This window comes from Capra hircus, chromosome 11 (assembly GCF_001704415.2).
Source record: "Capra hircus breed San Clemente chromosome 11, ASM170441v1, whole genome shotgun sequence".
Taxonomy (NCBI): Eukaryota; Metazoa; Chordata; class Mammalia; order Artiodactyla; family Bovidae; genus Capra; species Capra hircus.
In genome coordinates this window covers 43,399,165-43,425,936 of record NC_030818.1, presented here as the reverse complement: position 1 = coordinate 43,425,936, position 26,772 = coordinate 43,399,165, and the positions used below count along the sequence as shown (strand labels likewise).

The window sequence follows — 26,772 nt, the reverse complement described above, 5'->3', positions numbered from 1 at the left end:
TGAGAGCTCAGAGTCTCAGCCACTGGACCACCAGGGAAGTCCCTGAAACTTACTTTTAAATGTCAAAAAAAAAAAAAATTTATATAAAAAGAAATCAAGCAAATATCTAGAATTACTGATGCCAAATAAAGGATATAGGGATACTATGCTCTTCTTTTAACCTTTCTATATGTTTGAAAATATTCACAATAAAAAGTTGGAAAAATAGTCAAATTCACAGATTGGCCTCATTTTTAAACCTAACATGTAAAAATCCAAAAGATGAAAAAGTATAGATTAAGGAATGACAATATACACTAAGTAAGTTCCTTCATCATTTCACAAAGACTTACAATCAAGGGCAAGTAATCTCTGTGGGTGTGTTTTCTCAGCTGTCAAAGAACAGGGTAGAACTTGGTTCATTCACTGATTCTGTAAGTATTGAGAGTATATCATGGGAAAGGCAGTAGTGAAAATGCTTAAAATCTACTGGATAAAATCGCTAATGTTCTTTCTACTTCTAGAAACCCAAGATGATTCACTGACTTTAGGGTTCCTTTTAACAGCAAAAATTCTGAGGTCTGTGTTCTCAAACTAGAGATCAGAGATGAATTACCAGAAAGAGTACCCTATAAGAGCTTTTAGGTTGCAAGTTTTGATTCTGAGGATTACAGTAATAAAAATCATTTGAATCATTAGGATGATGGAATATTTTAAGACAAAGGTAGAAAACAGATTTAGTAGAGAAGAGATGTGTTAATGCCAAGGGAAGGTAAGTAATGTCTTGGTGCAAAACAAGGCTTCACCACAAGTTAGAGAGAGAAAAGTGGAGAAAGAATACAGGCTTTGAAGGGCTTTTGGCAACATAAGATGAACACAAAAAATTTTGTGCCACAAAAGACTATACAATATTTGTATTATAATCACAATTTAATTTCAGCAAAACACTATTACTGATCACATTAAGCTTATTAGTTTGAATTATGTTGGTTTGAGTTTTCAATTGTGTCTATAAAATGTAAAATTTGGTTTATGATTGTATAGGTGTGTTTATACCTGGTATTGTTAGTGCACATTTAATTTCCACTGTGATAGTAATTTGGGTCATCATTGGAAGTTTTCAAGTTTTTTCCTTTACAAAGGTCTGTATATTACTCAATTCTGAGAAGCACAGCATTAGCAATTTAATAATAAAATTGGATTTACAAAAGTTTATCTACCCATTCAGTTGTAAATATGTAAAATAAGTTGTAAATATGTAAAATAATTAAAATGAATTTAATCATAGCAGGTGGGTTAATAAATCATATATCTACATAGATTATACATACAGTGAAGCCATATTTTATGCATATTTAGTTTTTATATGCATATGAATATGTGAAACTCAAATACTTCTTTCTTAGTAGTTACAACCTTTAAATTGGTCACTTTTTCTGATTTCTTTTCAGTAGCTATCTGAAAGACTACTATTTACCTCTTTGGGTGTTAATCCAGGCACAAGCCTTGCCACAGTTTCCCAATTGATGGCCTGGTGGATTCCAATTAATGGGTAAAGGATCATGTCCAATACCATCTGGTTGTTATTGTTTAGGAAATTGTTGTTTTCTGAATATCCACGACTCATCTTTTGGAACTAGAAATAGAGAAGACAAATTTATTTGCATCTGAAATCCAAATGTTTTCAGAACATTATAAATCAGTTATACTAAGAATTAACTGCTACTATAAAAAAGAAAAATGAAACAACTAAAAACACAGACTATACAGCTCAAGTCTCTTCAAATATAATAGCACTTGAATATTATGGATTGGTAGATACATGGCTAGAAGGATGTGCGTGCTTAGTTGCTCAGTCGTGTCCAACTCTTTGCAACTCCATGGACTGCAGCCCATGAGGCTCCTCTGTCCATGGGATTCTCTGGGCAAGAACACTGGAGTGGGCTGCCCTACCCTCCTCCAGGGGATCTTCCCGACCCAGGGATCAAACCTACATCTCCTATGACTCTTGCACTGCAGGTTGATTCTTTACTCACTGAGCCATCGGGGAAGCCTAGAAGGATATACAGCTGGGTAAGTATGTGATTTTAAAAATATGATAAAATGTTAAGGATAGAATATAAGTGATGGGTATACAAGTGTTCACTATAAAATTCTTTTGATTTTGCTGTATATTAAAAGCTTTTCATAACAAAACAGAGAAAAAGTTGAATATAATATATCTTCATTAAAAAACCTCTTATGTGTTGCTGATTTATATTTTTATTAGCAGTTCATGGATGGTGGAGCTAAACAGTGGGGAAAAAAGATAGTTACATGATAATTTCATTGCAGTCCCAAGCCATACTTTCTTTCTCTGTGATTGAATGTCCATGCTACAATGAAGGCTGAGTATACTTAATTTGATAGATGTAATCAAATGAAACTTAGAACCAAGTTAATCTGACATTTTAGGATAAACATAATAGTTATTGTGCATGTGATTATGAATTACATATGGTGAGGAGATTATATTAACAAATGTAATTAGCATTATTTTTATATGTTTGAAATATTTTTTGTAAAGTCCTCTTATTTCTTTTCTTCAGAAGCAATGTGGCGACTGGCCTGACAAGGTTTAACCCTTACACATGCCCAAACACACCCTCTGACTCTCATATATAAAAAGCTGCAGCACCTCTACACACATACACACTCACACTCGCTCCTGCAGGGTGGTGGCTTCCTGCTTTTTCACTTGGCTCCCCGCCCTGGTCCTACTATCACATACCCTCTGGTTCAATCCAGGAGACCTTGACTCAAGTGACTAAGGGTGTGTCCAAAATCTTCAGGCAACATGGCGACAAGAAAAAATGTCTCTAGAAGGCTTTCCAAAGGCATGTACCTCAACAAACATTTAATGAGTACCAACTATAAGCCAGGCCAAGCACTGGGAATACTACAATAAATACGGCATGGTCCCTGTCCTCAGGGAGTTTACTAGCAGAGAGCTGAGGATACAGGTAGACAACCAGATGATTTTAATATCATCTGCTCGGAGCCAAAGCACTGGGGAGCCATGCAAGGGCAGAGGAGGGACAAATAATAACTGCTGGTGTTGTGGAGGCAGGGACGACCGGTATTAAAGAGAAAAAGAATCTATCTCCTTCAACCTTAAGAGAATTTTAAGAACTTCTTTATTGGGTGTTTACTAGGAGCCTGGAGCTGTGCTAAGGCTTTTATAGAACTTATTTCAATTCTCACCACAACCCTATAAGATAGAGTCTTTCCCCAATTTTACAAGGTGAAGAAACACATTCAGAAAAGTTAAATAATTTGGACAAGGCCACAGAGCTACTAAGAGGCAGAACAAAGACCCAGGTCAAACTGACTCTCAGATCCATGTTCTTTCCATTACATTCGAGAAGTAGCATATAGGGGAGATAGCAAATGGGAATGATGGCTTAGGGTAGAGAGAGACAGAGTCTAAACATTATGAAGTTAGTAATGAATCAATGAAGCAATTTCCAAAGCTTCTGCTTGTGAGCCAAGGGAGGGAAAAGGCTGTGGTACTGAAGGAAAAAAGCTACTCCCTTCAAATCTAAAAAATTTTGAGAATTTATGTCAATTATACTTCAACAAAGCTGAAATCGTTAAAAAAAAAAATAACATTTACTGAGCCTCCACCATGGGCCAGGCATTGTATCTGAAGTTAGAATGTAAATTTACAGATGAAAAGATTTATAATTAGCCATGCTGCTGGTAAGTTGCTTCAGTCGTGTCCGACTCTGTGCGATCCCACAGACGGTAGCCCACCAGGCTCCCCCATCCCCGGGATTCTCCAGGCAAGAACACTGGAGTGGGTTGCCATTTCCTTCTCCAACGCATGAAAGTGAAAAGTCAAAGTGAAATCGCTCAGTCGTGTCTGACTCTTTGCGATCCCATGGACTACAGCCTATCGGGCTCCTCCATCCATGGGATTTTCCAGGCAAGAGTACTGGAGTGGGGTGCCATTGCCTTCTCCTATCTATGACTTTATTGGGCTCTAAAATCACTGCGGATAGTGACTGCAATCATGAAGTTAGAAGACGTTTGCTTCTTGGCAGGAAAGCTAGGACAAACCTAGACAGTGTGTTGAAAAGCAGACACATTACTCTGCCAACAAAGGTTCGTACCATAAAGAAGGTGAAGCCCCAAAGAATTGATGCCTTTGAAATGTGTTGCTGGAGAAGACTCCTGAGAGTTCCTTGGACAGCAAGGAGATCAGATCAGTCAATCTTAAGGGAAATCAACCCTGAACACTCACTCGAAGGACAGATGTTGAAACTGAAACTCCAGTATTTGGTCATCAGATGCGAACAGCTGACTCACTGGACAAGTCTCTGATGCTGGGAAAGATTGAGGGCAGAAGAAGAGGGCATCTGAGGATGAGAAGGCTGGATGGCATCTCCAATGCAATGTACATGAACTCAGGGCAAACTTCGGGAGATGGTGAGGGACGGGCATGACTGGCATGCTGCAATTCATGGGGTTGCAGAGTGAGACACAACTGGGCAACTGAACAACAACAACAACGACTTTATTGATGCTGAATCTGTGCTAGAATATAATCCCCCGAAACAAAACCGTTCTTATGGAAAAATGCTACCTATTTTAGGAAAGAAGTATAAAGCAGAGATACACTGATGCACTACTACAGTGGAAGAAGCGATGCACACAGAAATCTGAAACTTAGGTTTGAGGTTTAACTCCACACAAACTAGTCAGAGCAGGTCACTTGAACTTCTGCAGTGAAATTAAGTGATGGTAATACCTATGAAAAGTGAAAGTAAAAATCGCTCAGTCACGTCAGACTCTTTGCACCCCATGGACTATACAGTCCATGGAATTCTCCAGGCCAGAATACTGGAGTGGGTAGCCTTTCCCTTCTTCAGGGGATCTTCCAAACCCAGGGATCCAACCCAGTTCTCCCAACATTGCAGGTGGATTCTTTACCAGCTGAGCCACAAGGGAAGCCCAAGAATATTGGAGTGGGTAGCCTATCCCTTCTCTAGCGTATCTTCCTGAGCAAGGAATCGAACCGGGTCTCCTGCATTGCAGGCGGATTCTTTACCAACTGAGCTATGAGGTATAACTTTAATTGAGTTTATATAAATAATCAAAGAGATTATTTTGTGAAAGCACTGTGAGAAAAGCACCTCACAAATCTGATGCAGCATAAAATAACAGTACCTATGGTATGGACCTAACAGAAGCACAAGATATTAAGAAAAGGTGGCAAGAATACACAGAAGAACTGTACAAAAATGATCTTCACGACCCAGATAATCATGATGGTGTGATCACTCACCTATAGCCAGACATCCTGGAATGTGAAGTCAAGTAGGCCTTAGGAAGCATCACTACAAAGCTAATAGAGGTGATGGAATTTCAGTTGAGCTATTTCAAATCCAAAAACATGATGCTATGAAAGTCCTGCACTCGATATGCCAGCAAATTTGGAAAACTCAGCAGTGGCCACAGGACTGGAAAAGCTCAGTTTTCATTCCAATCCCAAAGAAAGGCAATGCCAAAGAATGCTCAAACTACTGCACAACTGCACTCATCTCACATGCTAGCAAAATAATGTTCAAAATTCTCCAAGCCACACTTTAACAATACATGAATCGTGAACTTCCAGATGTTCAAGCTGGATTTAGAAAAGGAAGAGGAAGCAGAGATCAAATTGCCAACATCCACTGGATCATCAAAAAAGTAAGAGAGTTCCAGAAAAACATCTATTTCTGTTTTATTGACTATGCCAAAGCCTTTGACTGTGTGGACCACAACAAACTCTGGAAAATTCTTAAAGAGAGGGAATACCAGACCATCTGACCTGTCTCTTGAGAAATCTGTATGCAGGTCAGGAAGCTACAGTTAGAAGTGGACATGGAACAACAGACTGGTTCCAAATAGGAAAAGGAGTACATCAAGGCTATATATTGTCACCCTGCTTATTTAATTTATATGCAGAATACATCATGAGAAATGCTGGACTGGAGGAAACACAACCTGGAATCAAGGTTGCTGGGAGAAATATCAATCACCTCACATATGCAGATGATACCACCCTTGTGGCAGAAAGTGAAGACCTAAAGAACCTCTTGATGAAAGCGAAAGAGGAGAGTGAAAAAGTTGGCTTAAAGCTCAACATTCAGAAAACTAAGATCATGGCATCTGGTCCTATCACTTCATGGCAAATAGATGGGGAAACAGTGGCAGACTTTATTTTTGGGCGCTCCAAAATCACTGCAGATGGTGACTGCTGCCATGAAAATAAAAGACACTTACTCCTTGGAAAAAAAGTTATGACCAACCTAGACAGCATATTCAAAAGCAGAGACATTACTTTGCCAGCAAAGGTCCATCTAGTCAAGGCTATGGTTTTTCCAGTAGTCATGTATGGAGGTGAGACCTAGACGATAAAGAAATCTGAGCACCAAAGAATTGATGCTTTTGAACTGTGGTGTTGGAAAAGACTCTTGAGAGTCCCTTGGACTGCAAGGAGATCCAACCAGTCAATCCTAAAGGAAATCAGTCCTGAATATTCATTGGAAGGACTAATGCTAAAGCTGAAACTCTAATACTTGGCCACCTGATGGGAAGAGCTGACTCATTTAAAAAGACCCTGATGCTGGGAAAGACTGAAGGTGGGGAGGAGAAGGGGATGACAGAGGATGAGATGGCTGGATGGCATCACCAACTCAATGGACATGAGTTTGAGTAAACTCTGGGAGTTGGTGATAGACAGGGAGGCCTGGGGTGCTGCAGTCCATGGGGTTGCAAAGAGTTGGACACGACTGAGTGACTGAACTGAACTGATCACCTAGTATCAAGTTAAGGATAATGTGAGATGTTTAAATGTTAGAATGGGGAACTAACTAATGCAGAAACTCTCAGTGAAGCGTTAACAATGATTAGTACCATAAAACACTGATGCAGGACATCGGGTGGTAAACATAATAGATTTATCCTACATGTTTCTGCATGAACATTAGAAAGAAACAAGAAAATTACAGCTTCCTAGCAACCAGACAGGTACCTTGCTGATGGCCCAGAATTGTGTTGCATATGGACCCTGGCGCTAGACTGCCCAAATTTTTGTCCTGGTTCCACCAGTTAAGGTATTATCTGGTTCAGATTACGTACTCTATGCTTCAGTTTTCTCATCTGTAAAACAAAGAATAATAGTATACTTTTGAAGTATACTATTTTGAAGCCCATATACTTTTGAAGATACATGGACAGTGTTACCTGGCACTTAGTACTAACCGAAGAAGGCAATGGCAACCCACTCCTGTATTCTTGCCTGGAAAATCCCATGGATGGAGGAGCCTGTTAGGCTGTAGTCCATGGGGTCACTAAGAGTTGGACACGACTAAGCAACTTCACTTTCACTTTTCACTTTCATGCACTGGAGAAGGCAATGGCAACGCACTCCAGCCTTCTTGCCTGGAGAACCCCAGGGACAGCAAAGCCTGGTGGGCTGCCGTCTATGGGTTGCACAGAGTCGGACACGACTGAAGCAACTTAGCAGCTTAGCAGCAATGTTTATAACAGTAACATTATCATTCCAAAGAGCCTAGGATTAAGCAGATTCATAAAGACAAATGTAACAGATGAAAGGAGAGACAGTGACTTTCCAATGAAGTAAGCTCTCAACAAAATGAGTACAAAATCAGATCTAGATTCTTATCTAGTTGCCATTTCCAGCAATACAACCTATGATTTCAATGGTCTTGGCTATAACACAAGGAAAATAATACCTACCTCTGATGTTATTGTAAGGATTAGACAATATATATAACACACTACCTGGCACACAGAAGGTGATCAATAATTATTTCTTATTTTGGCCACTTTACTGGCATAAAAATTTTCAAAAACTGCTTTAAGAACTATAAAACACTGCCTTGAGCCCAGCTGAAAATAGATTTTACAGAACTTCATTGTTTTCTACTTGTGTACCTAGCGCATCATCACTTCATACCACACAATTTGAGAACTATGTTGAGGCATGGAGTATTTCATTACAATTTTGTTTGAGCCTCAATAGAAAACAGTCTGAAACAGAATACAGGGCAAGGATTTGGGTGCTGTTTTTTACTTTATTTCCAAAAAGATTACTTAAAAATTTCTAAAATATTTATTGTGGCCTACAGTGTGGAGGTATCTGTTAGCCAATCAAAAATACAATTCATATAAAATATTTTCAAACTTGTATGTGTATTCCATACCTGTATAAATACTCATTTATAATACATGTTTAATTTACATCATCTAACATCAACATTTTAGGAATCAGTGAACTAAAATGGACTAGAATGGGTGAATTTAATCCAGATGACCATTATATCTACTACTGTGGGCAAGAATCCCTTAGAAGAAATGGAGTAACCATCATAGTCAACAAAAGAGTCTGAAATGCAGTTCTTCGGGGCAATCTCAAAAACAAAAGAATGATCTCTGTCCATTTCCACAGTAAACCATTCAGTATCACAGTAATCTAAGTGTATGCCCTGACCAGTAATGCTGAAGAAGCTGAACTTAAACGGTTCTATGAAGACCTATAAGACCTTATAGCATCCAAAAAAGATGTCCTTTTCATTATAGGGGACTGGAATGCAAAAGTAGGAAGTCAAGAAATACCCGGAGTAACAGGCAAATTTGGCCTTGGAGTACAGGATGGAACAGGGCAAAGGCTAATAGAGTTTTGCCAAGAGAACACACTGGTCATAGCAAACACCCTCTTCCAACAACACAGGAGACCACTCTACACATGGACATCACCAGATGGTCAATATGGAAATCGAATTGATTATATTCTTTGCAGCCAAAGATGGAGAAGTTCTATATAGTCAGCAAAAACAAGACCAGGAGCTGACTGTGGCACAGATCATGAACTACTTATTCTTAAATTGAAGAAAGTAGGGAAAACCACTAGACCATTCAGGTATGACCTGAATCAAATCCCTTATGATGATACAGTGGAAGTGACAAACAGAGTGCCTGAAGAACTACGGACGGAGGTTTGTGACATTGTACAAGAGGCAGTGATCAAGACCATCCCCAAGGAAAACAAATCCAAAAAGGCAAAACACTTATCTGAGGAGGTCTTACAAATAGCTGCGAATAGAACAGAAGTGAAAGACAAAGGAGAAAAGGAAAGATATACCCATCTGAATGCAGAGTTCCAAAGAACAGCAAGGAGAGATAAGAAAGCCTTCCTCAGCAATCAGTGCAAAGAAATAGAGGAAAACAATAGAATGGGAAAGACTAGACATCTCTTCAAGAAAATTAGAGCTGAGAAAGAAGAATGGAACTGGAGGAATCAACCTGCCTGACTTCAGGCTCTAGTACAAAGCCACAGTCATCAAGACAGTATGGTACTGGCACAAAAACAAATATAGATCAATGGAACAAAACAGAAAGCCCAGAGATAAATCCACACACCTATGGACAGCTTATCTTTGACAAAGGAGGCAGAAACATACAATGGAGAAAAGATAATCTCTTTAACAAGTGGTGCTGGGAAAACTGGTCAACCACTTGTAAAACAATGAAACTAGAACACTTTCTAACACCATACACAAAAATAAACTCAAAATGGATTAAAGATCTAAATGTAAGACCAGAAACTATAAAACTCCTAGAGGAAAACATAAGCAAAACACTCTCTGACATAAATCACAGCAAGATCCTCTATGACCCACCTCCCAGAATATTGGAAATAAAAGCAAAAATAAACAAATGGGACCTAATAAAATTAAAAGCTTCTGCACAACAAAGGAAACTATAAGCAAGGTGAAAAGACAGCCTTCAGAATGGGAGAAAATAATAGCAAATGAAGCAACTGACAAAGAATTAATCTCAAAAATATACAAGCAACTCCTGCAGCTCAATTCCAGAAAAATAAATGACCCAGTCAAAAAATGGGCCAAAGAACTAAACAGACATTTCTCCAAAGAAGACATACGGATGGCCAACAAACACATGAAAAGATGTTCAACATCACTTATTATCAGAGAAATGCAAATCAAAACCACAATGAGGTACCATTTCATGCCAGTCAGAATGGCTGTGATCCAAAAGTCTACAAGCAATAAATGCTGGAGAGGGTGTGGAGAAATAGGAACCCTCTTACACTGTTGGTGGGAATGCAAACTAGTATGGCCACTATGGAGAACAGTGTGGAGATTCCTTAAAAACTACAAATAGAACTGCCTTATGACCCAGCAATCCCACTGCTGGGCATACACACTGAAGAAACCAGAATTGAAAGAGACATGTGTACCCCAATGTTCATTGCAGCACTGTTTATAATAGCCAGGACATGGAAGCAACCTAGATGTCCATCAACAGACGAATGGATAAGAAAGCTGTGGTACATATACACAATGGAATATTACTCAGCCATTAAAAAGAATACATTTGAATCAGTTCTAATGAGGTGGATGAAACTGGAGCCTATTATACAGAATGAAGTAAGCCAGAAAGAAAAACATCAATACAGTATACTAACGCATATATATGGAATTTAGAAAGATGGTAACGATAACCCTGTATGTGAGACAGCAAAAGAGACACAGATGTATAGAACAGTCTTTTGGACTCTGCGGGGGAGGGTGGGATGATTTGGGAGAAGGGCATTGAAACATGTATAATATCATATGTAAAATGAATTGCCAGTTCAGGTTTGATGCAAGATACAGGATGCTCGGGGCTGGTGCACTGGGATGACCCAGAGGGATGGTATGGGGAGGGAGGTGGGAGGCGGGTTCAGCATGCGGAACATGTGTACATCCGTGGAGGATTCATGTTGATGTATGGCAAAACCAATACTATATTGTAAAGTAATTAGCCTCCAATTAAAATAAATAAATTTATATTCAAAAAATAAAAAAAAAACTATCATAAAGCAAGTATAAGAGTATGGCCAGTCTAGTTAAAAGAAGGATGTACAGAGGAATAATAAATTTGCAATAATAAGTCAGGATATTGTCTTAAAGTAAATACTTAACTTCTACAGGGAACCCAGCAGTTTTAAGCCATAAATAACGCGAAATGTGGCAGTCAACTTTCAAAGGTTTTTCTAAGAGAGAGGGAAAATAAAGATTCAAAAGGAAAGTTAGAGATTATTCTAAATTTGGGAGTGACACAAACAACAGCAAAGACTGAAAAGAACGTCAATTTTTTTTTTAAGTTTAAAAGGAAAAAAATGAGGAGAAAATACATTTTAACTTCATAAAATGTGAATCAGTAAATTTTGAGAAAATAATTTCACACAATGAAATTGGAAAGATAAAAATTCAAAGATACCCAACTGTGATATGCAAGCAGCAACAGGAAAATACATTGACAAGATGATGGGCAAAAATGCCAGAGCCTCTGACAGAAGACTTAACCAGGATGGTAGAACTCAAATGCTATTACACAGCTTCTATGGAAGTACCCACAGACTTTTGCTGTTCTAGATTTTCTTGGTTAAACATTGTTTGAAATTTGTAGGCTATTGGTTGCTTTTGTAGAGCAGAAAATGATCCTGTTTGAAAAATAAATCTTACTTTAACAAACACTTAACATGGAAAAAAAAATTAGAGAACAATTAGGGAACATTTCATGCAAAGATGGGCTCAATAAAGGACAGAAATGGTCTGGACCTAACAGAAGCAGAAGATATTAAGACGTGGCAAGAATACACAGAAGAACTGTACAAAAAAGATCTTCACCACCCGGATAATCACGATGGTATGATCACTCACCTAGAGCCAGACATCCTGGAATGTGAAGTCAAGTAGGCCTTAGAAAGCATCACTACAAACAAAGCTAGTGGAGGTGATGGAATTCCAGTTGAGCTCTTTCAAATCCTGAAAGATGATGCTGTGAAAGTGCTCACTCAATATGCCAGCAAATTTGGAAAACTCAGCAGTGGCCACAGGACTCGAAAAGGTCAGTTTTCATTCCAATTCCAAAGAAAGGCAATGCCAAAGAATGCTCAAACTACCGCAGAGTTGCACTCATCTCACACGCTAGTAAAGTAATGCTCAAAATTCTCCAAGCCAGCCTTCAGCAATATGTGAACCGTGAACTTCCTGATGTTCAAGCTGGTTTTAGAAAAGGCAGAGGAACCAGAGATCAAATTGCCAATATCTGCATGGAAAAAGCAAGAGAGTTCCAGAAAAACATCTATTTCTGCTTTATTGACTATGCCAAAGCCTTTGACTATGTGGATCACAGTAAACTGTGGAAGATTCTGAGAGAGATGGGAATACCAGACCATCTGACCTGCCTTTTGAGAAATCTGTATGCAGGTCAGGAAGCAACAGTTAGAACTGGACATGGAACAACAGACTGGTTCCAAATAGGAAAAGGAGTACGTCAAGGCTGTATATTGTCACCCTGCTCATTTAACTTCTATGAGGAGTACATCATGAGAAACGCTGGGCTGGAAGAAGCACAAGCTGGAATCAAGGTTGCTGGGAGAAATATCAATAACCTCAGATATGCAGATGACACCACCCTTGTGGCAGAAAGTGAAGACCTAAAAAGCCTCTTGATGAAAGTGAAAGAGAAGAGTGAAAAAGTTGGTTTGAGGTTCAACACTGAGAAAACTAAGATCATGGCATCCAGTCCCATCACTTCATGGCAAATAGATGCGGAGACAATGGAAACCGTGATAGACTTTATATTCTTGGGGTCCAAAATCACTGCAGATGGTGACTGCAGCCACGAAATTAAAACACACTTGCTCCTTGGAAGAAAAGTTACAACCAACATAGTCAGCATATTAAAAAGCAGAGACATTACTTTGCCAGCAAAGGTCCATCTAGTCAAGGCTATGGTTTTTCCAGTAGTTATATATGGATGTGAGAGCTGGACTATAAAGAACGCTGAGCACCGAAGAATTGATGCTTTTGAACTGTGGTGTTGGAGAAGACTCTTGAGGGTTTCTTGGAGTGTAAGGAGATCAAACAAGTCCATCTTAAAGGAAATCAGTCCTGAATATTCACTGGATGGACTGATGCTAAAGCTGAAACGCCAATACTTTGGCCACCTGATTCGAGAACGGACTCATTTGAAAAGACCCCGATGCTGGGGAAGACTGAAGGCAGGAGGAGAAGGGGACGACAGAGGATGAGACAGTTGGATGGCATCACTGACTCAATGGACGTGAGTTTGAGTAAACTCCAGGAGTTGGCGATGGACAGGGAGGCCTGGCCTGCTGCAGTCCATGGGGTCACAAAGAGTTGGAGATGACTGAGTGACTGAACTAACTGAAGTGAACATCATCTAAATGTGAAAAACAATTTTTTTCTGTTGATATTTTCCGTATACAACTGAATCACACCAAGCAAGAGAAAACTACCCAGTATTAATTCCAATTAAACAGATGTTCAAGAAAGCATCCCTAGAGTCAGAATTCTCTCCGAGTAGTTGCAACTGTGCATCCCCTTCTGGAAAAGAAGTACAGACTTATCAAAAACTGCCAATAAGAAAAAGTTTGAAGCTCAAATTATACTATTACTAGATTTTACTCCCATTCATGATAAAATATTAAAAACATAGTTTAGTATGAGACATGTTATTTACCAAAAATAAAAATTGTTTACTACTCTAAATACACTTTTTAACACATCTCATGCCCTCTCCATTTCCACGATGGGAGTTTAAATGTACTAACAAGACAAACAGAGGTCCAAGACTGGCATCTGTTTTTCCTATTTTCAAATAGAAAAAGATGTGGCAGACAGAGACTTTCCCCCTAGGCTGAGAAGGATAGGTGCTAGAGGAGCCAGCAGGGCAGGTCAAAGGCTTCTGGCATAACAGAGGATGGGCGACAACACTGAGTCATCACCAGTGTAGAAGCCTTGTGCCCAGGCTTTCTGACCACGAGAATGGGCCTCTGGCTTTCATAGTGAAGAAGAAAATAAAACCACAATTGAAACCTAGAAAGAACATATCAAAGCCCCGCAACCTTAGGCCCAGAGGCTCGCTGCACTGCACGTCCTCTAAGGCAGCCCAGACCTTGGTGGTCTCCCGCCTTCCTTCGGGTGCAGAAACTCTGGGCGCTGAGCGGGTGAGCGGTGGACAAAGGCGCGGGGAAAGCAGTGGGCCGAGGCAGGGGAAGATGCAGGGCAGGGACTAGGGGTGGGGCCAGGACTGCAGACGCTGTGCTCCCTCAGCTGGTTCACTGGAGGGACCGGCTTTGGGGATCTGGAGAAGGCAGAGCCGGCGGGCCGCTCGATGCACATGGGGGCGGTTCGGGGGCACTTTCCACTAGCGAGACTCCGACCCGGCCCTAAAGCGGAGGAGGCCGCAGAGGGGGCCGCTAGCCGCCAATGGTAACGCCTCTCGCCGCACTTTCCGCCCCCAACCAGCCCCCGAGCTCCCTCGGCTCGTCACTCACCTCTAGGCCGCAATGGCCCTCGCTTCGCCCCCGTCACCTGCAGAGCCCTGCACCACCCACGCCATGAAGCGGCCGCGACCAGACCCTCAAACCCAACCGCTGGGGTACTAGCGCCGCGGGGCGGGGAACGCGGAGATTGACGCCGCCTGGCCAATCGCAGGCCAGCGCCGCAACGGCGCAGCCAATGAACGACGAGCTCCTTTCGGGCTGCAGGGAGCGGGTGCTGTGAAGAGCGGCTACTCGGCCTAGCGTTTCTTCCCCGCCCCCCTCGAATTCTTTCTCAGGCCTGTCGCAGTGCAGCGTCCCCACCCTCCCAGCGTCCTGTCTCTTAGCAACCAGATGCCCTCTAGAGCCAGAACTTCACTCAGAATGATCGTCTCTGAGTCCAGAAGAAAGGGTGAAATGGGGGGAGAAAGAACTCATACAGAATGAAGTTGTTGGTGGCTTTGATATACCCGCTTAGGTCAGGTAGAATAGGAAAATCGTATGATCTGAGGATGCAAGAAATATCTTGGGTGCAGCGTGGTCTTCATCAGGAAGCGTCTCTTGAAAAATGTAAATAGCTTTGGGTTACTCCTTGAGGTTTTGTACATTAATAGGTTCAGGAAGGACCTTACTTTGGTGACTACTACTGGGAACCTAGTCAGATGTGTAAGGCCCAATCTTGTGGGGTAAATGCTACATGTCAGTATCTTTTCTCTTTTAAAATTTTATTTTAGTTGATTTACAATGTTGTTAGCTTCTACTGTACAGCAAAACAATTTAGTTACATTTTTTTCCATATTATTTTCCATTATAGTTTATTACAAGATGTTGAATATAGTTTCCTATGCTATGCAGGACTTTGTTGTTTATCCATTTCATATACAATAGTTTGCATCTGCTAATCCCAAACTCAATCTAGCTCTCCTCCACCCTCTTCCACCCTTGGCAACCACAGATCTGTTCTGAGACTGTTTCATTGATAAGTTCATTTACAGTATTTTTTTTCAGATTCCACATATAAGTGATACCATATAGTGTTTGTCTTTCTCTCTCCAACTTACTTCATTTAGATTGATAATCTCTAGGTCCATCCATGTTGCTGCATATGGCATTATTTCATTCTTTTTATGGCTAGTATTCCATCACACACACACACACACACACACACACACACACACACACACCACATCTCTATTCATTCATATGTTGAGGGACAGGTTATTTCCATGTCTTGTCTATTGTAAACAGCGCTGCTATGAACATAAAAGAAGCCATTTGGGCCTAAGCCATTTCATAATCCACGCCTGGCTGCAATGTTTGCCCTTAAACAGGTCTCAGTAATTAATGATCTTAAGGGAACAAAGGGAAAGCAAAAATAGAGAAAAGGCAGTCAAGCAATGGTGCAGTGGTAAAGCAATTTTAGTTCCTCCTCAAGGGATATATATAATAAAATTATATCTTTGAGTTCTGCAGGAATTAAGGCCCCCATTCAGGTGAAGGATGGAATGATGATGTTGACCCGCCTGACTTCAATCAAATAAGACTCGAACTCTGTTGACCTTTGCCCCAATTTTATGCTGAATTCTCTCTGCTCAAACCCCTTCATGAATATGCATATATCCTTAGCTTAAAATTTACCTATTTGCTGTTCAGGGAGACATCGCTTTGATAAAGATCCCGTGTTCTCCTTATTGCAACCCAATTTTCTAGTAACACTTTCACACAAGCTGAAACTCAGTTATAATGGTGATGAGCCAGCTTAAACTATGAAGACAAGAACCCACACAGGACTGACTGCAGAGCAGTAACAGAAAGAACCTGGGTTTTGATGTTTACCTTGTGAAGCAAAGCTGCCTAACAGACCCTAGACTGCCTGCCTACCTCTGGACTGTTACATGAGGAAAATGTTTGTCTTGCTTTAGCTACTGTATTTTATTTTTTTGTGTGTGTCTATTTGTTATAGAAGCTTAGTGTATTCCCTAAAAGATAAGGCTCCTGAAAGTAGTGCACTGCAATAACAAAGATCCAAGATACATAGGACACTGGTGGGTAGAAACAGATTGCAGGCTGGTGACTTTTCCCAAAGGTATTTTCACCCACACTAACTTTAAAGACTGATTATCAAGCCCATGGCTCTGAGGGAAGTGGTTTAGAAAAGGTCAGAATGTGAGTTTGTTGTTGTCTGCCACTCCTTGGTTTTAGTAAGTTTTGACCGAAAGAAATGAAGTCAGTTAAGAATGAACCAATTGCAAGCAGAGATAGAATAGAGCTCTACTACTGGACTCCATCCATAACCACTCCTGCTGCTGATGCACATACTATCGTCCTTCTCTCAGGGATCAACTTAAATACTTATTAATAACGTCTGAAGTTTTTCCTACTTGCCTGTCTTTTCTAGAACAATATACATCTACAGAATGGCAGAGCTAGAAAGGATCCTTGAGAGAACTTCTTCAATCTTGCCATTTTAAGATCAGAGAAAGTTTAAGTGACTTGTCCAAAGTCAAATAGCCACCTCATTCGGTTCACCAGTCTTTGCCCAAGGAAGAATCTTGGGCATTGTGCAGATGTTTCGTCCTGAGCCCTTTTATGTGGAATAGGTAGTCTCACTTGAAGACTTTGATCCACTTCCTATCCTTCTCCAGTCTAAACCTTTTGTGTTCATAAGATAGCTATCCCTCTATTAGTTTTAGTACAGGCTAAATTGATCTAGGAGCTTCCTAGGTAGCAGAGTAGTAAAGAATCCACTTGCCAATGCAGGAGATTTGAGACACAGGTTCAATCCCTGGGTTGGGAAGATCCCTTGGAGTAGGGAGTAGCAACCCACTCCAGTATTCTCACCTGGTAAATTCCATGGACAGAGTAGCCTGATGGGCTACAGTCCATGGGGTTCACAAAGAGTCTGATTTGATTGAGCACGTACACACAGGTTGCTTTAACAAAGAGATCCAAAATACAAAGAGACCCAAAATACAGTCACCGAAACAGGCCTCTGAAATGGCTGCAGATGACTCATTCTTACTTGCACAGCCCACAGAGGGAATGGGAGACAGGATAAAGAATCCATGCCCAGTACTGTTAAAGGCAGGATCCGGAAGTCACTTGCATGACTTCCACTTCTATCCCAATGGCTACAATGTAACCACAAAGGAGGAGGCTAGAAAAGGTAGAAACCATGTGATCAGCTACATGGCCAACTAAAAGGTGGGAGTGCTATTTTTGAATTACAGGAGAGTAAACACTGGGGGCAGGAGGAGAAGGGGACGACAGAGGATGAGATGGCTGGATGGCATCACTGACTTGATGGACATGAGTCTGAGTGAACTCCGGGAGTTGGTAATGGACAGGAAGGCCTGTCATGCTGCGATTCATGGGGTCGCAAAGAGTCAGACATGACCGTGTGACTGAACTGAACTGAACTGAACTGAAACACTGGTGGCCAGTGACCAGCCTCTACCCAACAGCCTGGTTTCTAGGATTATATCATACTCAGACTTCTATTACTCACTTCACTAGAATCATTTTTTTAATCTTTTTTTTTTTTTGCTGTGCTACACAACTTGCAGGGATCTTAATTCCTGACCAGGGATCAAACCTCTGTGCCTCCTGCAGTGGAAGCACTGAGTTCTCACCACTGGATCACCAGGGAATTCCCTGAAATATTTTTAACTACAGTGAAATATGAACTGAAAAGGGACTTCATCAGCACTGCAAAAAACATAACATGGAAAAACGTTTATGGATAAAAGGCAATAAAAATGCAAATACCTTTCAGACTTCAGCTACCATCAAATATTACTGGAGAACATAATTTAAAATTAAACAGGGATGTCCCTAGTGGTCCAGTGGTTAAGAATCCTCCCTATAATGCAGGCGATGTGGGCTTGATCCCTGGTCGAGGAACTAGGAACCCACATGCTGTAGGGCAACTAAGCCCAAAGGCCACAATGAAGATCCCACATTGCACAACTAAGACCCGATGCAGCCAAATTATATTTTTTTAAAAAAAGAACTACTCTTAAAAAATTAAACATAACTCTCTTTATGACAAGGCAAAGGGTTGAATAAAACAATAAAAACAAAACTAATACAGTAAAGTGAAAGTTATCCATAAAAGTATGTTTCCTTCATCTGCTTTAAGGTCTGAAAGAAAAAGGGTGTGTTGGGGGCCATATTTACTTCCCCAAAATGTCCCATATCCCAGCATAGAGCTTTTTAAAAAAAAACTACCATGAAGTAGAGGTCCCTGTTTACAATAACGACTTAAATTGATGTCAAATGCTCAGCCTGCAAGCCCTCCATCTGTGTACATAAACATACATAGTCCACACATATGTGCTAAGCGTGGGCAGCTCAGTGCTCAACATTGTCAAAATCTTGACTGCTTACTCCTGAACAGTAACTTTTCCACTTGTCCCTCAGTATCTGTGCTAGTAACAGGTAGAGATAATTTCCCCCTCTTCTAATGGGTTAAGAATCCACCTGCCAATGCAGGAGACCTGGGTCAGGAAGATCCCCTGGAGAAGGGAATGGCTACCCACTCCAGCATTCTTGCCTGGAGAATTCCATGGACAGAGGAGCCTGATCAGCTACAGCCCATGGGGTCGCAGAGATGGACATGACTCAGTAGCTACCACTTCCAGTTTTTTCCATAGAAATCTCTGTTCCTATAGGGCACCATTTTACCTGATCCCCTAGCAGATCCTTAGGCCTTAAAGATAGCTCCTGCTTCAAAACTGCATTTTGATAACATTGTTATTAAGAAGCACTTAATAACAATGTTAATTTAAAAGTACTTAATAACAATGTTATCAAAATGCAGTGTTAACAATGTTAAGAAGTACTTAATAACAATGTTAATTAAAAAGTACTTAATGTTATAAAAATGCAGTGTTAACAATGTTAAGAAGTACTTAATAACAATGTTATCAAAATGCAGTTTTGAAGCAGGAGCTATCTTTAAGGCCTAAGGATCTGCTAGGAGATCAGGTAAAATGGTGCCCTATAGGAATAGAGATTTGGAGAAGGCAATGGCACCCCACTCCAGTACTCTTGCCTGGAAAATCCCATGGGCGGAGGAGCCTGGTAGGCTGCAGTCCACGTGGTCCCGAAGAGTCGGACACGACTGAGCGACTTCACTTTCCCTTTTCACTTTCCTGCATTGGAGAAGGAAATGGCAACCCACTCCAGTGTTCTTGCCTGGAGAACCCCAGGGACGGGGGAGCCTGGTGGGCTGCCATCTATGGGGTCGCACAGAGTCTGACACGACTGAAGCGACTTAGCAGCAGAAGCAGCAAGGAGTATCTATCACTTTAGCCAGAGACCTTATTATGTGCCAGGTACTTTGCTTAATGCAGAATATCCTTTGGACCTCTCAGCAGCTAAATAGATATTATTTTGAACTTACTATTACTGAGCTTCAGATTGAAAAGTGCATTAACCATTCATACTAAGAAATTAATTTTTGCTGGCTTTAAAAAAGTTGTTCTTTTACATACAAATGGAAAATGAGTAAAGGATTAAATGTTTAATCCTTAATACAATGGTTAAGAAGTGGGTTTTTCCAATCCATTTGAGTTCAGTTGCCTTATCATATAGGGATGAACAATGTTCAAAGAATTTCAGAGAGTATTGCCATAGACTACAAAAAAATACATTAAACTTCACTATTAAAGAGGTATCTGATTTTTCCTTTAGTCAGAAGGCATTTAAGAATCTTCCTACATCTTAAATTCTCCAGATGTTTGCTTTTAAAAATTATTTTTATTTCTGACTGCGCTGGGTCCTCAGTGCTTCTCAGGCTTTTCTCTGGTTGCCGTGATCAGGGACTACTCTCTAGTTGCAGTGCATGGGCTTCTCACTGCACTGGCTTCTCGTGTGGGGGACCACGGGCTCTAGGGTACACAGGCTTCAGTAGTTGTGTCTTCTCGGCTCTAAATTGAGCTTAGTTGCTCCGCAGCACGTGAGATCTTCCTGGATTAGGGATCAAACCTGTGTCTCCTATACTGGCAAGCAGATTCTTTACCACCGAGCCACCAGGAATGCCCCTGAATGTTTGTCTTAATTTAAGGATCTGTGATGATCTGCAGCACATGAGAAAAATGAGACAAAATATACATGCTTGCTGGTTTTATTAAGTTTACAATAGAAATTATGCTTTGTTTACTTTCCAGTATTAATATCTTTTCTTCATTCTTGTTTCTCCTCAGGTTCCACTGGAGATAATGAGTGTCCCAGTTAATTTCAATGTAAAGATTCGTTTTTATAGTAAAATATTAGTTTTATGAAAAAGTCTCAAAGAAAACAAAAACATAGATATATCTGATATTTCACAATGTAACATTTGGAATAACTGTCTATAAGAGTCTGGAAATTGTAGAGGGCTTCTACTTTTGGCACTATGGTGGGCTACACATGAGACTTTCTTGTTCAACAAGACAGATTCTGGCTCAGACACATGCATGAAAGCAGTACTGATCTCATATGAAGTGGGGGGGGGGGGGCAAAATCAATCAAAATGGGCAGGAAAGTCCAGGCAGAAGCGAGGGCTATGAGCGCCCCTGCCCAGAGAAACTTAGCTGTGAGGATTCTGAGCTTTGGGCTCAGAAGTAGAGTAAGGGTGAGGGGAAATGAACTACTCTCACTCAAGATCTTCAAGAAAGGGCTGAAATGGCCCCCAAATAATGATGCCTCTATACCAGCAGCAGCAGAAGTGAATTCTTTACAATCAAGCCTTGACCAGATTTGGCCTGCAGAATTTACAGATTAACAAAGAATGAATTAATAAAGGTGACCATAAATGTGAAGAGGCCAGATACTATGCATGAGAGTCAGTACAAACAACAAGCATTTTAACTTCGAAGGACTGCAGGATCTGGAGTTCTTGTTGACATTAACATAGCATACTTGAACATGCAAATACTACATACATGCAAAATTAACCAGATTGCAGCAAAAAGACTGAGGTGAAAAATATGAAAGACAAAGATATGAAGGGTAGGATGAGGACTAAACATATGTCTAATATGAATTCTACAGACGACAGAAGATGATTGTAAAATTTCCAGAATTGATTAAAGATGCATCCAAAGATCCATAGATCCTAAAATCAAATGTATGCTGAATACAATACATAAAATGAAGTTGCTGGGGGCAATTACAGTATCAATTCTAATTATGCCATCTAAAAAGTGTATGCTAGCTGAACGACTGGAGTCTTTTCTCTGTGGTGTATTTTCCAACTGAAGCTTAATAAAGCTGGCTTTAAACTAAGATTTCCTCAAGTATGCTAGGTTATGAATGTATTATTTGTGTTTAAAAATCAACCAAATTTAAACTACACAAAATTTAAATGATAAAGGGCATATAGTTTGATGTTTCTATGTATTTAAATCTTTATTACTATTAGTAGTATAAAGAACAAAACATTGATGAACTATAAATATCTAGGGACTGCTAGTAGTTATGAATTTAAGCCATTAATTTACCTTGAACTGATTTTGTTGTTTACTATTAACGTTACTGTTAATTTCATAACAGTCACTTATGCTCTTTTCAGAGTGAAACTTTTTGCCATTAATGAGAGTATTAGGAACAGGCAATTACTACTACAATTTATCCACTCACTCTTTCAATATAATTGAGTGCCTAAATTTGCCAGGTACTGTTTTCAAGTATGGGGATGCAGGAGGATATGTAATATGTGCTGCAAAGGAAAAAAAAAAAAAAGCAGGAGGATAAGGAAATGCAGAGGGAGACAGAAAGGGTTGCAGGTTAAAATAGGTGATATGGATGGGCTCACTGAGAAGATGACTTTTGGGCAATAACCAGAAAGGTGCAGAGGGCCCTGAGGATATCCAGGAGAAAAATGCTCCAGACATGAGAAAAACAATGTTCAAAGCTCCTATGGGAAGCATGCCTCAAGTACTGAAATAACTACAAGTGTGGCCAATGTGACTCTTGTGAGGGAAGTGAAGTGAAGTTGCTCAGTCGTGTCTGACTCTTTGCAACCCCATGAACTGTAGCCTACCAGGCTCCTCAGTCCACGGAATTTTCCAGGCAAGAATACTGGAGTGCGTTGCCATTTCCTTCTCCAGGGGATCTTCCCAACCCAGGAATCGAACCCTGGTGTTCTGCATTGTAGGCAGACGCTTTACCATCTGAGCCACCACGGAAGCTCTTGGGAGGGAAGCAGAAGGCAAAGACTAGAGGGTCAGATAGCTTAATACCGTGTGGACCAATATAAGGACTTCTGAGTTTTTACTGAGTCAAATATGAAAACATTGAAGGGTTTTCAGCAGAGGAGTGTAATGATTAAGATTTTTTTTAAAAAAAGGATCACTCTGGTCCACTCTTGACAACAGACTATAGATCTGGTGAGGTAAAGGCAGGAGCAGAGCCAAAAGGCTATCACAATAATCTAGGCAAGCGATGATGCGGCTTAGACCAGAGAGCAGGCAGTGGAGGATGGAGTACCTGAATGCAAAATCTATTTTAAAGTTAAAATGAATGGGTTTTCCTGACGATATGGGGTACGAACGAAAAAGAGAAACATAGGATTCCAAAATTTTTGGCCTAAACAAAAAGGCAGAGTTGTCATTCACTGACACAGAATGGAGGAGAAATAGGTTTTGAAAGAAAAATCAGGATTTTTAAGCATGCTAAACCTAAGATGCCTAGAAGATACCAAGTGGAGATAGTGAAGTGGCAGGTAGATACATGATTTTGGAATTCAGATAAAAGAAGAGATACAAACTCTAGAATCAAAACATATGGCATCATAAATCACTAGACTGGCTAACTGGTTAAGCTCATCAGGGAAGTGAGTAAGTTTACAATAGTGGTCCAAGGTCTAAACTCTGAGGCCGTTCAATATTTAGAGGTAGGGGATATGAAGAGATAACAGCAATGAAGACTGAAAAAGAAGAGATTAATGATATTGCAGGGAAAGCAGAAGAGTATGGTGTCCTGGAAGCCAAGGGGAAAAAAAAAAAAGATTTTCAAGCAGGAGGAAGTAATCAACTGTGCCCCTGTAAATCAGGTAGAACAAAGACACAGAACTGGTCACTGGAAAGCAGTGTAATGGTCACTAGTGACCTCAAGAAGAGTTGCTTTGATGGGGGGGGGGGTGGTGGGAAAAACCTCTTAATGAATTGAGTTCAACACAGAACAGGGGGAGGGAAGTGGGGTGGACAGCACTATGGATAAGTCTCTCAAGGGTGTATACAACATGATTAGAGAAAACTAGTTTGTTTTCTAGTTAAATACAAGAGATTAACTATTCACCTTATTCTCTTTTCCCTTCAAAATCTCCCCCAAAACGACAATAAAAGAATCAGAGGTATTAAACCAAGTCAAAGCATAAAAGAGAAGACAACAATGAGACTTTCAGAAGCAGTAAAAAAGCAAATGAATGTGAGGTAACTGACTTAACAGAGGTGATGAAATTATACCTGAGACTGGGATTTGCTGGCGACGGAATGAAACACTAACACTGCAGAGTGGTTTGAATCTTTGTATTTTAACACTTGCTTCTTACAGCTGCTTTATTTCATATCCCTTGCACAACTTACAGGGCATGTTGCCAAGCGCTATGATTCAGAGACTATACAGTGCGCAGGCACAGGGCGAGATAGCCTTTACCTTGACTTATTTACTGCAGCCAAGACTTTGTTTTGGGGAACTTCCTTATCAACTTAGAATCCGTTTTGTCCCTGGGTCTGTTCCTTTTGAGGAATCAGAGAAACATCCTTGTGTGCAAGAAATGTTCTTTTCCCACGGGAACAAACAGAGGATTCTTAGCTGAACATCTCGTTTGCAAGAATGTTCAGCTCTGGTTGAGAGTCTCGTTTGCAAGCACTTCTCAACCTTCCTTATACCTAGTTCCCTACACTAGGCAGAACATCTCGTTCGCAAGAATGTTCAGCCCTGGTTGAGAGTCTCGTTTGCAAGCACTTCTCAACATTCCTTATACCTTTTTCCCTACAGGGATTCTGACAGCTGTTTACACTGCAGAACTCTTGAAAGGCCCAGCACGAAAGCATTAGGCACCACAACTTGTAGCCAGGCACAGTACACAGAAACGAGGCAAATAAGCAAGGCAGTGGCAATACCGGGAAAACCAGAAAGTCATACATGAAATGACCAACAGGGAAGAAAGAAACAATATTTACACGGTCACAATAATGCAAACATTTTCAGTGACTTGACTAAAAATTAGAGTGCAAGGAGATCAAAAAGAGATCAAGCCAGTCAATCCTAAAGGAAACCAGTCCTGAATATTCACTGGAAGGACTGACACTGAAGCTGAAGCTTCAATACTTTGGTCACCTAATGAGAAGAACTGACTCACTGGAAAAGACCCTGATGCTGGGAAAGACTGAAGGCAGGAGGAGAAGGGGACGAGAGAGAATGCGATGGTTGGATGGCATCACCGACTTGATGGACATGAGCAAGCTCCAGGAGTTGGTGATGGACAGGGAACCCTAGCGTGCTACATTCCACAGGGTTGCAAAGAGTCGGACAAGACTGAGCGACTGAATGGAATTGACTAAAAATTAAAATAATATTAGGAAGAGGGGTGAGAGGAAGAGTGGGATAGTAGTAAAGGCAGTCAAATCCTCCATGGAGGGTGGGAAGGAGAGGGTAATAGATAACCTCTAACATTGGTAAGTCAAAATAGCAAGGTGAGCACATTACTTACAAGTAAGAAGGTAAAAACAATAGTATGGAGTTAAACACAACTGATTCTGGGATCTGGACTTTGGAGTGAGGCAAGTCACTCACTGCTCTTATTTCCTTATGTGTTTTTAAAACCAGGTGATTATACTAATTTGATGATTAAACACATAAATGGATAAAATGTATACAGGAAATAAACAGCAACCTCAGACGAGTTATTTGTTCAATTAGCAAATATTCAAAATGAAAAATTAACTGGAATGAACACTCTAAGATATCAACGTGGGTGAAGAGGAGTAGAGAGACAACAGGTAAAGTGTATGGGTGGGGGGAGGAGGGAGAATGACTGTCAATACTTCTGTGTTACTGTAAGACTCCAATGTTGATAACTTTAAATACTGGTAGAGAAAGATAATCATAAATATGGTTAGAAATAACCACAATGAGAATAGAAATAGAATGTATAGCATTCAAACCTGCAGAAGAAAATCTGATCTATTAAAAAGCAAAAACAAAAACAGAAAGCATGCTAAGTACAAAACTTATAAGGTAGCAAAAATACATAAAATAACTGACAAAACCACGAGAATATATCAACAACTGGAGATTTTTACATGTATTTCTCTTAGAAACAGCAAAGAGATCTCCCCCAAGCAAATATAAATTTAAAATACACATTCACTTTCAACACAGTGTTCAATTTACCACAATTCCCTACTCTCTGCTTTCACATAGCAGTGTTTCTCTATAACACTGGTGCCTCTTTCTCCTTCCCTCTCTCTTACCAGCAGCTTCTTAGGTGAGGAGTGATTCAGCTGAATGGTGAGTTTGGAAGGAGAAACCATACACATGCAGCTTTCCACTCTCTCATTGGAGCTGCCTACCTATCTAAAGTTGAAGAGCTTTCTGGTCTGTTTCTCTGACCATTCTGTAAGTTTGGTGGGTCACTCTGCCTGAGACTGGATAGAATGTTTAAATCAGGGAAATATTAGCAAATCCTATGTGATGCCCCCTGAATTGGCTTTATCACAAAGTTCACTGACAACAAACCCTGCCTGTCTGCTCAAAGCCTTCAATCAGCTGTTCAGCCTCTTATTCTTAAACATAAGCAGACAACCAAGGTTCAGCAGAAACCTGAGAGAAAATCTTTATTGTGATTGAGATAAAACATAAATAGACACACAGTAATACAGGGGGGAAAAGACTACGTAGCAAAATAGAAACCTGAAAACAAAGTAACTTACAATCATTAATATCCTCAGATGGATCCTACAAGCTTCTAGAGGGGAAAACAAACAAAAAACAAAATAGGGCACATATAAAGGAACAAGAATCAAAACAGCTTCAAGCCTTCTCAGTGGTCACAGTGGAAGCTGGAGACAACAGAGAAATCCCTGCAAATTTTTAACGGAAAACAACAGCCAGCTTGGAATTTTATATCATACTATTATTTAAACCGAGAGCAGAATTAAAGACAATTTCCAGACATTCAAGGACCCATACTTCATCTCCCATAGAGCCTTTCTCAGGAAGCTGCTAAATGTGCTTTACATCAAAGAGAGTAAACCAAGAAAGACATAAGAGTAGGGTATAGAAATAGAAAGATCATAGGACTCTTCAGGAAAATAAAAACAAAATCCAAGATAACTGTACCAGGCAGAGAGAGTGGCCAGTTCAGGTTTGTGCAGAGTGACTCAATACTT

General features: G+C 40.4%; 1 protein-coding gene across 5 annotated transcripts in view; it reads right to left on the bottom strand.

Moving 5' to 3' along the window:
• The window catches only part of KIAA1841 (KIAA1841 ortholog), a 57,208-nt gene extending 42,640 nt beyond the window's left edge, over positions 1 to 14,568 (bottom strand). For all 5 annotated transcript variants that reach the window (XM_018055283.1, XM_018055284.1, XM_018055285.1 and 2 more), the window contains exons 1-2: positions 14,405 to 14,568; positions 1,457 to 1,615 (exon numbers count right to left, since the gene is read on the bottom strand). In XM_018055283.1, coding sequence (XP_017910772.1) covers positions 1,457 to 1,606 — 150 coding nt within the window. In that variant the 5' untranslated portion in view covers positions 1,607 to 1,615; positions 14,405 to 14,568. The remainder of the gene's footprint in view (positions 1 to 1,456; positions 1,616 to 14,404) is intronic.